This window comes from Strix aluco, chromosome 5, assembly GCF_031877795.1.
Source record: "Strix aluco isolate bStrAlu1 chromosome 5, bStrAlu1.hap1, whole genome shotgun sequence".
Classification (NCBI taxonomy): domain Eukaryota; kingdom Metazoa; phylum Chordata; class Aves; order Strigiformes; family Strigidae; genus Strix; species Strix aluco.
The window spans coordinates 73,399,866-73,414,564 of record NC_133935.1 but is presented as its reverse complement, the minus strand read 5'-3'; the positions used below and the strand labels follow the sequence as shown (position 1 = coordinate 73,414,564).

Genomic DNA, 14,699 nt, shown 5'->3' with positions numbered 1-14,699 from the left:
ATTACCTGGAAGGGTGATTTTAACTCTGGTGGTGCTCTTGTAAATAAGAACTGAAGAATAATGCTGAATGGAATAACCTCTCCCAGAGCTGGGCTACTGGCAATATGCTCACTGGTCTGGAACAGCAGTGGTCTGGAAAAATGTAGCAATATACTTGTGAAAGGAAGAAAAAGCAAAGCTTATGCATTAGAACAATGCCTATATGGTAGCAATATTGTGTTAGGACAGAATCATCTAATTTCTTTCCACTAGTCTGCATCTTAGGTTTTCAACACAGGTTCAGTTTGTAAAAATTTACAGAAGTTGCCTATTGTAATTACACAACACAAGACTGTAAATTTTATATTTCAGTGAAAACACTTAGGGTAACTATAGAACTCACTGTCATACAGAAGTTGCACTGAAAGCAACACAAAAAAGTGCAATTTGGCCAACATTTGCATGACAAAGATTGTTAAATCATAGTTATACTCTGCATAAAATTTAAAAGAACTTTAATCTATTTCTAATTTGCAGGTGGGTGTTGCCAAAAAAGCTCTCAGTTCAATCAGAACTAACACGAGATAATAAATCAGTTTTGAAATACAGTTTGGTCATACTGCCAATTGCTATTTCCTGCAACTGCAACTCACCTGAATGACCTCAGCTGTCTGTAAGATTTTCCTAGGTCAGAGACTCGTCGACACAGCGGTGCTACTGCTAACTCCATCTATAAAAACAAACATTTTAATTTAAATTAGATTGTCCCAAAATATAAAACTTGGTATTGAAGTAGCCTGCCTTTAAGCAATAATCTGAACTTGCAGACCAAGTCACTGACTTCTTGCTGGGGGCTGAATTTGAGACAAGAAGCTATCCCTTCTTTTCATACTGCATTGCCCAAGCCAAGACTTTTGCCTTATTCTTGGCAACACAGTAAGCATCACATGACGAACAGAAGGGGTCTCATGAGCTCTCTGAGACTGACATTTTGTGTCTCTCGCAGCAGGTTTATTTTGTTGGTGATGAGTGTCCTGATGAAGCACTTATGCCAATACCCCAAAAATCTGACCACAGCCTGGGAAGAAAGCAAACCTAAGCAGGTCTCCACAAGCCACTCCTAAAGCAGTAAAAATGAACACCCATTTCAGCTAGGCACCCTTTCCTTTGGCAAAGGACAAGGTTAAAGTGATTCCTTCTTGAACACTCAGCCCCAAATTCTGGGTCACAAAACCTACACAGATTAGACAGAAGACAGCTGGGACCTATTGCCACAGGGTCATAAGGAATCACAGGCAAAAAAGCAGGAGTAAGAGCATTATTTTCATACTTATTTCATACTGTTCAGTCTCTGAGTTACAGTGGCCATCTTTAAAAACAATTTTAAAACACTTTCTGGTTTTTAAGCACTGGAGTTCACCTGCATTTTCAAACAAGAGCCAGGTTCCAGTTGGGTTTTCACATCATTCATGTGAGACTAAATTCTGTCACAGGCTTTTCATTAACAGTGAGGACACAGAAGTGAGAAAGAACAATTTCACTTCCAGATCCCAGACTGAACATAAACATTACATGGCAAAATTTCAGTTAATATCCATACTAACACAAACACCACCATTCAAAAAACCCCATAGGTAAAGTAATTTTAGCCAGATATGGATTAAGTCTTTATTTTTTGCATTCCTGAAGTGTCAGTCAACAGAGGGATGCAAGCTTTGTTTTCCATGTATGTTTTTTTTAAATCCCCAACTTGAAAGACTATTCAGACTTTGATTTCCACATAATGCACAATTAAGCTAAGTTTCAAAGGACGAGAGCTAAAATAAGTAACAAGATCAAAAACACCATACAATGAGCTTCTCATTTAGGTAACATTGCTGAATGAGTTTCAAACTGTTTGTGATAAGACACTATTTACAGCAAAGTCTTAATACTATTATTCTTTCCAGCTGTAGAATATCCTCAGACAGAGCTGGCTGCTGGGCCGCCGGCTTCACCAAGAGCACGTAACTACGCTGAGGTTCCAGCATGAACAAAATGGTGTGGTGAACTATGACACCATAGTTCATCCAAAACCAGAAGAAACCAAATTAGCAATTAATGCAAATCAAATCCATATACTTCAGGCAGCCATCTTAAAAAGCAGGTGGCAGAATGAGAGTCATCTCACCTACTTCTCAACATCTACAGGTTCTCTTTATACTCAGTGGAGAGAAACAGCCGCTCCTTGGGTGTGATGCGTCTCTCCCCGAGGTAGACATCTAAAAACAGGTCAGGTGGGTCACATTGTAGGAGTATCCACCTACATGACAGTCAGACAAAGCTGGGAAAGCCAGAGGGCCTAAACCAGGCACCTACACTTCCTCTACAGACAAGAAGAGGAGGGCACCTCTGAAGGGCGATGGGGAAAGCCCCACAGAGCTAGCATGCAGGGAGTAGAAAGCCACTCCCTGAGACTAGGAACCTTGGAGTACATGCCTCACATCAAGCACTTCAGGCCGCTTGAAATCTGCATTTTATATTCTGCAGAAACTCACAGAAGCAGAAAGTGAATAAAAATCCAGGAAGCAGAAATAAGATCTTTGTCTTCTGCTTTTAGATGAATGCTTCAGCCCTGGGTAACAGCCCCGCTCCCTCCTGCCTGCTGCCCTTTTGGCCCCCAAATCTTCTACTCTAGGCTATGAACTGCCCCTTCTCTACAGCTGTGTGGGATCCTTGACCTGTCTCCCTGTAACCCTCACAGCCTGAGGGCTAGGTCACCTGTCCCACATGCAGGCACAAGGGGTACCTGTTTCTCGGGCTGAAAAGCATGTACAATGCAGTTTTGCAGCTCCTGAGCAGGCATGCTATCCACCAGACAGTGCAAAAGGGAACAAATGGGAAGCCAACGTCCCCATGCTTGAGGAGGAGCCACCAGCTGCTGTGCCGTGGGCTGAATTTGTGAGCACAAGGGAGCGAGGTTGAGTGCACGCTCCCAGGGCAGACAGGTTCTCCCTGGGGATTTCTGCAGAGAGGTGCTCCAACTCCAAACTGCGATGAAGCCTAGAGCAAGTTCAGCATGTTGTTCCCCCAGATCCCCCGGGACACTTCTGAGCACATATGGGAGCCAAGAGGCTGGTCTGCTGCACAGGATCAAGGGCAAGTAGCCAAAAAGAGGAGCTAATTAAGTAGGCTTTGCTGCATCATGATACATGAACACTACAGACCCTGAAAAACAAATGGGAGCCAGACTCTGATTTCTCCAGAGCTTCTTTTCAGGCATCAGTACTGGCTAGGGGCAGCTGGAAGTAACTGATATCCTGCAGGAGCTGGTGTCACAGCTCTGGTGGGAGCCGTGGGCTTGTAGCTGTGAAGAACCAGGGAGAAGATAATTCTTTTAGGTGCTTTAGAGAATTTGATAACAGGCAACAAACTGCCAGTCTGACTTCTGGAAACAGAGATGCGTGGATCAAACTGTACTCATGAGGGAAAAGAAATCCCAGCACAGCAAAATATAATTTTACTTGATAAGTTTTAAATGATTGTTTCACTCCTGAAACGTAATATGATGTAATGAGACGTAAGTGAAACTTTCTACAGCTTAACCAATTCCTTATTAAAACAAATTTAAATGATTTCTCTTGAACATACTTGGCAGTTTCCATAAATCAACATTTTTAGTCTTAAGCACTAAAGAATAAAATTTACTTTGGAAAATTCTATTACTTCATCTTCAACCTTTATTCACTGTAGGAAATTATTAGTATTGCTAGAAGTAGATAGATTTAATGGCAGCAGATGGTTGATTCGTGAAGTACTAGTTGCCAAAGAAAAAAATTGTTTTTAAGCTTTGCAGCATACTATACCATCTCAAATTGACTCATGAAGAGTGGGAATGAGTGAAAACTAATGTGGTAAAAATGTACATAAACCACAGAAACTTTTTTTTAATTTACAACACTAGTCTGCTATGTGTTATAACGCAATCTCTCCAACAAAAACTATACTTCGCATAATAACTAAAATTGTTTTCTTCACTTGAATTTTAGCTATTTATCTGAGCCCAATGATGTAGTGAGATGCTACAGCATCTTTCTGCTGTTACATTCATTTCTGCAGGCCCACTGAGCAGGGTTTTGTGTCTTTGCTGAGCATCATGCCAGCCGGCACTGCTGGCCCGGGAGCAAGTGCCGGGGAGGAATCATTCGGCTGGAACAGCTGCTGTTTTTAAGGTGCTGGAATTGGGCAGAGGACTGAGCATACATCACTTGTTGGTTTTGCTACCTGTCATCACCTGAAGCTGCATCAACTGTTGATTCATGCAGCGTGTTTATACTGTAGCAGCTTTTCCTATGGTATACAGCTGTAGTTTCCAAAGCATTTTGGTGAGCTTTTACAAGTTGGGTGATGGTTTTGGCTGTCTGCAAGACAGTATTTGTATCATTTGTGCAAGGCCTTTTATACAGCCATGTCCTATGGGCATTACATATGAAAGGGTAAGTAGTATTTTTTGTTTCTCTCTGAGCTGCAAATTTGAAAATTCAGACATCCAGGTTAAATTCAGTGATAAATCAGGCGTCCAAGCAGTAATTTGCAACCACAGAGGCTTGATCGACTAACACGAGATAATCATCAATGCAGGATCCGAGAGAAGCAGTAGGAAGTGCACGTGCCTGCTGAAAAGGAAGGGGCAGCTAGAACAGAAGGCAGCCTAATGACTCTGCCTCATTTCTTCTAACTTTGTTCAAAAACCATTGCTTTTCGATGATTTATTCATGTTATGTTGCTATGCTTCGCAGAACACAGTGGCAGATTCCTGCCCAACATATGCTTCTTCTCAATGATTCTTGCTCTCTAAGCCCAAAAAGGCTATATTATCTTTTCTTCTCGTATGACCCTGCCATAGCCCATGGCTAGGTGGTCAATTATCTGTTGAACTATTCACTGGCTAGCTATATTGTAAAAAATACATCACATGGCTGGCTTCTCTAATTGGATTATGTTCAGCAACCCAAGGGTGAAGTTAATACGTAGTCTAGATACAGATAATGCATATATATTGAAGAGCGCTTTGAAAAACCCCATAGTGGTTATTGTTTAGTGCCTATTGTGATATTTTCAAGATCTCTCATTACTAAACAGCTGTTTTTTCAGCTGGAAAATCTTAACATTAAATTTTTAGCAATTACATTTCCTCCTGGCCAAGATGAATTCCCAGTTTTTAAATGTTAACTCAAATGCTTTTTTCTAGCCATTCACCAGGAGAGAAAGCTTTAACAAGCAAGGGAGCAGAAGAGCTCTGAACTATTATATGAAGGAAGCTGGCCTTGAAGGGATGTGGAATTTGATTTCTCCCCCATGCAGCAATTCCAAAACAGTTCATGTTTAAGTAAACCCTTCAGCTGTAATACCTCCAAAATAACCACATCAGAAAATAATTTCCTCCTTCCAGTAAGACAGTTAGCATTGAACATTAAGTGCCTTTCAGCTTTAGTAGTTTCTGTCCTTATGACTACAACTGTGAATACAGCATCCTGCTTCTCTTACTTCTCCATAAGAAACTAGAAAGGAAATTTTTTAGGAAAAATTATAAAAAGCATTTTTACACTTGTGTCACTTTATCACTAAACGAGCAAATCTGTCTACATTTTTACAAACCCAAATGCCTAATATTCTTGCTTTTTTAATGCTACATATTGAATCAGGAAACCAGATTCTGACCATAGGCTAACCAGCAGATAGAAACATTTCTTCTGCACTAGCATTTAGCATTGTCAACTTCTACAGTAAAAACATTTTTCTAGGAAAATTCGATAAAACCAAAACATTTTGCAGTAATATATTGATAAAGACTTGAAGAGTTGGTGGCAGTGTTAACTATACCCCATCAAAACTCTTTGAACACAATACTGAACAATGCCAAAAACCCCAAGTATTTAAACCACACATAGGTAGGAAGTATATGAAGGTATATATAAAATAGTAATAATTCAAAGAGGACATATAAAAATAGTTCACTCGATAAGGCTGAAAATAATCAGTCATGACATGAGATGGGGTTCTTGGCACAGACAGTGGCTCCAAACATACACCTGCACTATGAAAAGAAGGGAAATCATGTCATGCCTTCATAACATGAAGCAAAAAGATTAGTCTTTGCAATTTCTAGACTAGTTTATTTCAGTGCAGCTGTGATTTGTATTTGCTATTAATAAACAGCTATTTTCCTATATCAGCTTACAAACTTTATGTAGCAGACTACTAATTTCCATCCCAAATATTACTGTAGATTCCTCATTTCTCCTAAATAAATTTCTCAACTGATTGTGCTTATATTTCATTCTTCACTGCACTGTCCAGCACTTCCATCGGTTTTAGGAAGGCCTGAACTACAAGCCACCAATCCTAAAGCGTGCCTAAGCGTAAGTACTGTAACAACTGAATACCAAGCAAGTTAAAAGGTCCTCTGGAGAAGAACTGGTACTCCTCAGTAACATAAACGTTGAAAAACCATCAGGGCTTGCTGGCTTGCTTGCCTCCAGGAGAACAATTTTTTTCAGTCTGACTAGTGCTGAATTAAAAACTGAAATTTGGTATTACATACATGAATATTTGAGTTATGGTCACCTTAAAAATACAGAGCCAAATGAAAACAAACTGATCTGGGAATTTATAGGAGTGAGCTGAAAAGTAATCTTGTGCAATTGTCTGTGTAAAAACTGAGAGCATGAAAAGAGGTGAATTCAGCCTGTAGACTGGAAATATTTCAAACAGCGAGAGTCCCAAGGAATAGCACAGTATGTGATAATAACCTTGCAGCACTGCAGACATTTTTTAGGGCTTAAAATGTTCCTGTGTTCCTGTAAGCACTGATCTTCATGAAATCATATTAATGATATTCAGGCATATTTCAAGCCTATCATACCTCTGTTTACAGCTGCCACACTAGCACACACCTAGTCTTACTGCTGGAATATCTGTAATGCACAAAATAGCAAAATGCAGTACTGACACTGGAAACAGGGTAAAACAGAGAATTCAACAGAATTACAGCAATAATTCCTAACTGTAGCTGAGCCTTACTCAGGAAAACTGGCTGGTTTGCACCTCATCAAACCCAGTTCTGAATGAAGAGAACTTGAAGCCTCAGTTTTCCCCTTTCTGTGTAGACACCTGTTGTTTTGAGGCAACTTACCAGTAAAACACGTTTCCAGTGCAAAAATTTTCAAATCTGACTCTCAGCCAAAGCTATTCTGCTGAGTATAAGGCAGCTGTAACTCTGAGTGCCCTGAAGTAAATGAGCACATGCACGTGAGATACTCAAAATCTGATGCAACCCAAGGTTATTTGACTTACTGCATGCAGGTTTATAATAGGACCTCAAATTAACCAAAGCTTCTGGACAGATTTCTGTCCAGGTCTTTTGCTTGCAAGTAACCCCAAAACACCAAAAGGAGTTTTAGATCTCAAAAGCCAGTTTTAAGCAGGAACATGTAACCCTTTTTGAGTACAGAAAATTCAAAATGACTCTACAAGACAGAGCACAAGTAAGAACAGTTTATAAACAAATCTCCTCCTACACACACAGTGTCTTTCCAGGCAGGTCCTTTCCTTTGGGTTTGGCTTTAGTCCAACAATGCAGTGCCTTTCTGGGACTCAAAAAAAAAAAAAAACCTGCACGCAGCACTTATGGCAATTTGGAAAAGTTTATCCTTCCCATCAAGCCAGCAACCCAGCTAAATACCTGCTCCCTGCTCTCCTCAGCCCAAAGTAGCAGCAACCTCCCTTTCTCTTTGGAGGAATCTGGTCTTTTCCTCAACAAAGCCATGTGCCACAGCAACAGGAGCACGGAAGTAAAACGAGTCCTGTTCAGGATTACAGCCACATTTCGGCGAACGCTCTCCAGGACTCCCGGCTGGGTCAGAGACACTACAACCTCCCCAGTGGGGCTACCAGGAGCAGGTGTCATGGGCACATGCCCAAAACCCACCATGTTTTTGGGAGGGACAGACACACCCTAGAAAACATGGATATAAGGCAGCTTCCACATACAAGATGTTTCAGTCCTTTTTCTGTTATACCGAGCAACAGGATATAGTGTCCAGGCCATTCTGGACACTACAGCCCCTGTGCAGCCTGGGACTCCCTAAGGAGCTCTGTGCAGAAATGCTCAAAGGCAGCTGTGTGAGGCTGGCTAGACCTAAACAGTTCTTGTCTTAAGCCCGTTTTTAAACAAGCCAAAAACACAGTGCAGTGTGAAGACGAGAAAAAAACAAAGCAGACGCCAGTTGCAGCAACAGTTGAAGGCAGGAGACAAGAATGCATTCAAAACCCATTTTTTTCTTCCACAGTATGAAAGAAGAGAAATCAGAATATTTATCTTCACACTGTTGTCTGTTCAGCAGTTATACTCAGCACAGTGGGGAAGAACATGCAAATCCCCCTACACTCAGATGAAAACATATCTTAATTTTTCAGTTAAAAGGCAGCCCGTGTCAGAATGAGAAAAGTGTTTAAAAAAGACAAATGAGTGATTTTTTAAAATTATTATTATAAAAGGTGCTTAGACCAGATGTTCTTTACTGTAGAATCAGGTGAAGAAATTTCCCAAATTTATACACCTTACTTTCATACTGCAGCATAAATTACGAAAAATATCTATATTCCTTCCAGAGGAGGAGTCAAGTGTCCTTTTTCTTCTCCAATTTTATGCCACTGTCTCCAAAACAGAGAAAGGAATAGAAACTTCTCACTGAAAGCAATCAAAAACTTCCCCTTATCTTCTGTGGTTAAAGGCTGCTTTGCCACTTTTGAGTAATAAATAAAAGAACTTTACTCAGGAGTATGTAACTCACAGGCAAATGATACAAAGCAGCCACAAGTAGGAGTGGAAGTGGCAGTGATTCCTCCCTCCCTGCCTTTCTCTTCTACCTCAGTTACATACCAGCCAAAAGTAGCACTCAGTATGTAGACAGCTGGTGCTAACTCCCTTTTCCGCTTGGATAATAACAACCAGGACCCTCAGACCAATCTAGTGGATGTCTGTACTCCTTGGCAAGTTAAGCACACAGTATTACTACTGACAAATTACATTTGAATATAGTAGATAATGCAGACAGGTAGTGGATATTCATTTGGCAATTTGTTTTGTGCTTTAGCCCAGTATAAGAGCTAGGTAAAGCTGAGAGGCAGATAAGTCAATCAGGTCATGAAGAGAATCCCACAAGAAAACTGCCCTTCCATTACCAAAAGGGCAGTTCTTCCACAGGATATTGGTATTTCTCTAGCTTGCCTCCTATGCTGCAAGGCAGCTGAATTAGCGATTAACCACTGTGGGCACTGTGATATATAAAGTGATTAAGAAAGTGACACACCATCCCATTAGAAGAGAGAGAAAGAATTAAGTGAATGAATGGTGGCAAACGATGGACATACCAAAGAGGTCAGACAAGAGGGATAAAATGCCAAGACACAGCTGAATTTAAATGCAACAGTCACTTGATAGGAAGCTGTCAGATGTCCCTGAATGTGCCTTACATTGACAAGGGATCTTCAACTACTTAGCAGATGCATTTCTCAGGATAGAGTATCTCATCAGAAAGAACGTTCAGAACCGGAATGCACCAATCTCTACAACTGCCTGTTTATACTTTGATGGGGACAAAAGTCTTGATACTTTTTAGTGAACACAGTGAAGTAACAGTAAAAAGCAGAAATCGGTATTAAGAGTACCTGTGCAAAATCCGCCGCAAGCCGCATCTTCCCACCTTCACCGAGGGGCCTTATTAGACTGGCATTGCGAATGAAAAGTTCAATTGCTCTTTGAGCCATGGCTTCAGTGTTATCAAAGACAAAATCAAAACACTCAAAATGTCTGAAGTAGTCACTCATGACTCTTGCTATAAAACCCTGTAGTTCTTTCATGTACAGAGAACAAGGGACATCTGGTTTTCCTGAGCTGGATAATGATCTGAAAAAAAAAAGAAAAGAAAAAAGAAATGGGGACAGCTAAATTCATCTTTAAAACACAACCAAAAACTATTGGATTCTTTTTAATTCTTTTCCTACCCCACGAAGTCATGGCATGAATTATAGAGTCTCATTTCTACTCAGAATAAAGAGCATGTAGCTGTCTCTGAAACCATAGTCAAAAAATATCTCTTTATCAGCCATTCCTATCCTAACAAGATAAAGGAAATCACCCCACTCCTATCGAACTTGCAGAGCCTCTACCAGTTTGGAGCCCAAACCTCAAATCCAGCCCCTAAATTTAAATGTCCCAGTTGTTGATTTGAAACTCTAATAATGGATCAGGAAATACAAGCACATGTCACACAGTTACTAGTTTAGCCTATCCCAAACCTGTTCTCAGTATAGAAAGTTTCCTAGATTCCTCCAAACCCAGGAACATAAAGTCAACCTAATTATCACAGAAGCAGCACAGAAGCTACAGGACACAGAAATCAATCACCTTCCTCTTTCTTTGAATCCCAGTCAGACAAAGGAGCTCTTCTAAACTTGGAAACCTGAGCATACAGGATATCTAACAAAACTTAAGCCTTTGGCTGGAATCAGTTTATCCACCTAGAGAGGTATTTTGCTAGTGGTGGCAAAAGAAAGATGGAGAGGGTAAAATACTGTAAAAAAAAAAAAAAAAAAAGTAAAAAGAAAAATTTAAAAAACCTCTGAAAATATACTATTTTCAGTGAATTTCCATGACAGAAAACCAGACATCTGAAGACAATATAAGCAATGTCCAAACAGAGTTAATGACCAAAATAATGCCCAGGAAGGAAGTCTCAGTTATAGATAGGACTCAAGATCTTTACAGATAAATAATACTGAAAATTTTAATTAAAATGCTATGGGAAAATAGCATAATTACAGTAAATCTGAACTTTCAATAAAAAAGAGGTTTTGAACCATTTCATATTCAATAATACTTGAGAAAAATTTCTGTGTAATTTTGAATCAGAGGTTATATTCTTTATTTTGAGAAACAAGAATACTGACAGTTCTAAAGACTGTCCACAAAAAATAAGTTTTGAAAGCAAATGGGGTTTTTTAAGCACAAAAACAGCCTCTGCTGGGCTTTATTTTTCTATTTAAAATGAATTTTACTCAACAGATATGAAAAAAAAAGACAGATGCTACATGATTAATTTGTTTCAATAGCTAGGTGTGATTCTGCTATCTGTGTTCATTGACCATAAAGCATTGCCTTCCTCTCAACAAACGAGTGCTCTTGCTCCAAGGACATTGTGGCAATAACAATCTATTCTCCATATGCAGAACATCTTACTAAAGCAATGATAAATTTAAGAAATATTTCTAGTTACCCAGAAAAGTCTTCCTGGTGCATAGTGATGATAATAGCTTCTACTGAATCTCCTACAGAGTTCAGTAACGGTTGAACAGCGCTACCCATTAGATCATGGACTGCCTAAAATAGAATAAGAAAAAGGCAGAAGTAAGGAAACAGAAACTAGAAGCATTTGCATTTTGGCACCTCAAAAATATCTCGACAAACAGTTCATTTCAACAGTGCTTTTCATTATTCTGCATTAGAAACTGCTAAATAGAAGGACAAAAGCCTGTGATAACATTTAATTGATTTTACCAGTAAAGTACAAAAATAAGGCTGTTTACTACTTCTGTGCAAAGCCTTCCTTGAAAAAGGTGCACAACAACCTGGCCTTCCTGGTTTGTAAACGTGCATGTTTTGGTGCACACACTTCGTTCAGCTGTTCATTCCCCAGACATGCATGCGCTGCCCTTCATTCCTCTGCGCACAACCCCTCCCAGATTAGTGCACAGCAGGACGGATGGGGATAGCTGTCATTCACAGAGGGCTGCACCGCCATCCACATCACCTCCCAGAAAAGCACCAGGTAGCATAACAATCATAATTTTATGTGTGTGTCGGGGGGGGGTAAGGGGGTGATGAAGGATCCAGTTGTTGCTGTGTGAATGCTGCAGAGAAAGACGTTTATTTTCACAGTTAGGTGACATCTGGAGCCCGAACATTACAAAAATATTCTTGAATACAAACACTACTCAAGCAGTGATTTGGCACATGCAACATACATGTAGCTGCAGATACAACAAAATATAAATTTCAGAATATTTGTATACCTTTGACTATCATATACTGACACGAAATAATAGCTGGGAAAATAAGTGCCCATTTTAAGAGTAACAAAGAAAGGCTCAGCCCTATCCCTGCAGCATATGGACATTCAATTACCTTTAAGGCAGTTGTGACTGTTTGCTCAGCAGCTGCTGGAAACGAGCTCTGATTGGTAATGACCTAAAAATTTTAAAGGAACTGTTAATAGTCAACATCCAACAAATTATTAGAATCCATAATATTTTATGTCATTTAAAAACATACTGAGTTATCCTTAGTAATGAGTGGTTTACATAGGTATAGGTAACTATCAAATGTGTTTTATACAGACAGAATTTTCAATGAGCCAGTATCAGTCCTTTGCTCTCAAACTTCCTATAGACTCTGCTTCTGCCTTGGCAAAGAAGTGATTCAACTGAGTTCAACTGAAATTTAGCTGAAGGGTTTACAGAATCAGAGTAAAAATAAGTGGTGTATTCTCCCACTGTTAAGTATAGAATTTATGAATAACTATACAAGCAGCTCCATGGCAAATATTTGAAACAACGGTTGTTCTTTTTCAGTATTATGACTATTATAATGCTACATGTTAAATAGCTGTTTATGCTGTTATGTTTATGTACAGCTACAATGATATTAGAATTGAAAGTCAAGGAATGATCTGAAGGAATATTCTACCAATTTCCTTACAGTTATGAACATGCTATACAATAGTATTTTTAAGCCAGAAAAGTACTGAACTTAAAGACTGAATCATATCAGATCTCCCTCCAACACTAAGGCACATGAGGTTCATTACTAAATACATCAAAGAAAGCAGACTTAAAAGTTGATCTACCATCTGTTTGCAAAATCCAAGCAAATTTTATAGGCTTTTTAGCATTTTTTAACATTCTTTAAACACATCCATAGTCAGGAGTACTCATGATCTTTTTCTAATCAGTCTAGGATTTAAACATGATTAACTACAACTACCACTGTATCTGTTTGTTTTAATTTACAGACTGTGTAACCATTGGCATAACTAAGCCAGTAAACTGGAATTACTCATAACTGTGCTTAGTCCTGAAAACACTTCCAGGCCAGACTTTGGTCACAGCAACAATGCAGAGAGATATTTATGAGGTGCTGCTTTTCTTGATTTCACCCTTTCCTTCCCCTTTTCAGTTTGGCCACAATTATGGGAAAGCAGTGAGGGTCTTCTGAGAAAGGTCTGGGACAGATGCAGACAAGGGCTATCAGTCTGACCAGTACAAAGACAGAGCTTACCTGATCAGAAAAAACAGAAAGAGTTCAATTGTTTAGGCTCACAAAACAATGGCTGTGAGACGTGATTATTCTCTACAAACACATCTTTCACTCTAATACTGACAATTTGTCACATAGTGGTGCTTACAAGGGCCAACCAAGTCTCAAAGAGTTGTACAAATGCAAAGCAAGGTGCAGCTCTTAACCCAAAATTGGGCTGTATTTGTCAGAGTTCTCATCAGCTTATAGGAGAATATGCATACGATAGAGCAAAGACGTTAACATTATGGCAAGAAGAGAGATACCAAAGGAAGCCTACCTTCAGAACCGATTGGTGCAGTTTGTATAGGGAATTAACTACAGCCACGTTCCTCCTCTGTCCCTCTGTGAGTGGTCCAATAACCTGGCTGGCATCTCCTTGAGTAGACAGCTGCAGTGATTGCAGAAATTGTTACAACAGTATCAACTCCTTTAAACAGTGCATCACCACAAAATTATAGTTAACTAAACTATAGTTAGTAGTTAACTAGTTAACTAAACTAGACCAGGGCAGAAAGCCACAGGTCTTCAGTACCAATGTTCTTCTATTTTAACTCTTGTCTTGATTCGTATCATTTCCATCTCCAGGTTATACACACTGAACAACAGGAACCATGAGAGACTTCTGTCTCAGCTCCTAAATCACAGCACTCAGACACAGCTCTCTTGGAGACAGCTAGTCCCAGCATAACTTCAACTTGGTAATCTAAGAGTCAGGTGAAGTCACCTACTCAAGGATGCAGTATAAACTAGCAGCAGCAGAGCTGAAAAGAGTATGGTTTTCTGTATACCCTCAGTCCTCACTTCTGACAACCATTCAAGTCTCTCCTTAAAAACTGTTTCTTCAAATAGATGGCTTACAGCTTTGTACATATTAGTGGCTTGTAAATGAACAGGAAAATAGAACTGCAAGGACTGGAACTGCTAGTCCTGTCATTAAAAAGATTTCTATCCATGAATCTTTCAGCAAAAATAAAAAAATATTTCTTCATATTTGAACTCCACAAAGCACATATTTTTTATCGTTACCACAGAAATCAAAGTTCCAGGGTGATACTTAAATAGCAGTTAACTACAGAACAGTCCCATAAGGATACCATGGCATATTTTTATGATTGAAAATAAAATAAATTGTAATTGGGAAACCGTCAAATTTTCTCATGTACTGAAAGTTGCAGAAATACAAAGAATTGACAAAAGGCTATGTGAATTCTAGAAGTATGTCTAAATATTACAGCAAGAATAGCTATTAATAGAAGGCTTTACTGAGATATAATTATCTGACTAGTAATCTGTATTTCAGGATACAAAATCATCCTCCTGA

General features: G+C 39.3%; 1 protein-coding gene across 3 annotated transcripts in view; it reads right to left on the bottom strand.

Moving 5' to 3' along the window:
• COG5 (component of oligomeric golgi complex 5) overlaps nt 1-14,699 on the bottom strand; it is a 205,739-nt gene that overhangs the window by 11,850 nt on the left and 179,190 nt on the right. For all 3 annotated transcript variants that reach the window (XM_074827780.1, XM_074827779.1, XM_074827781.1), the window contains exons 15-20: nt 13,656-13,766; nt 12,206-12,268; nt 11,298-11,401; nt 9,691-9,928; nt 633-709; nt 6-132 (exon numbers count right to left, since the gene is read on the bottom strand). In XM_074827780.1, coding sequence (XP_074683881.1) covers nt 6-132; nt 633-709; nt 9,691-9,928; nt 11,298-11,401; nt 12,206-12,268; nt 13,656-13,766 — 720 coding nt within the window. The remainder of the gene's footprint in view (nt 1-5; nt 133-632; nt 710-9,690; nt 9,929-11,297; nt 11,402-12,205; nt 12,269-13,655; nt 13,767-14,699) is intronic.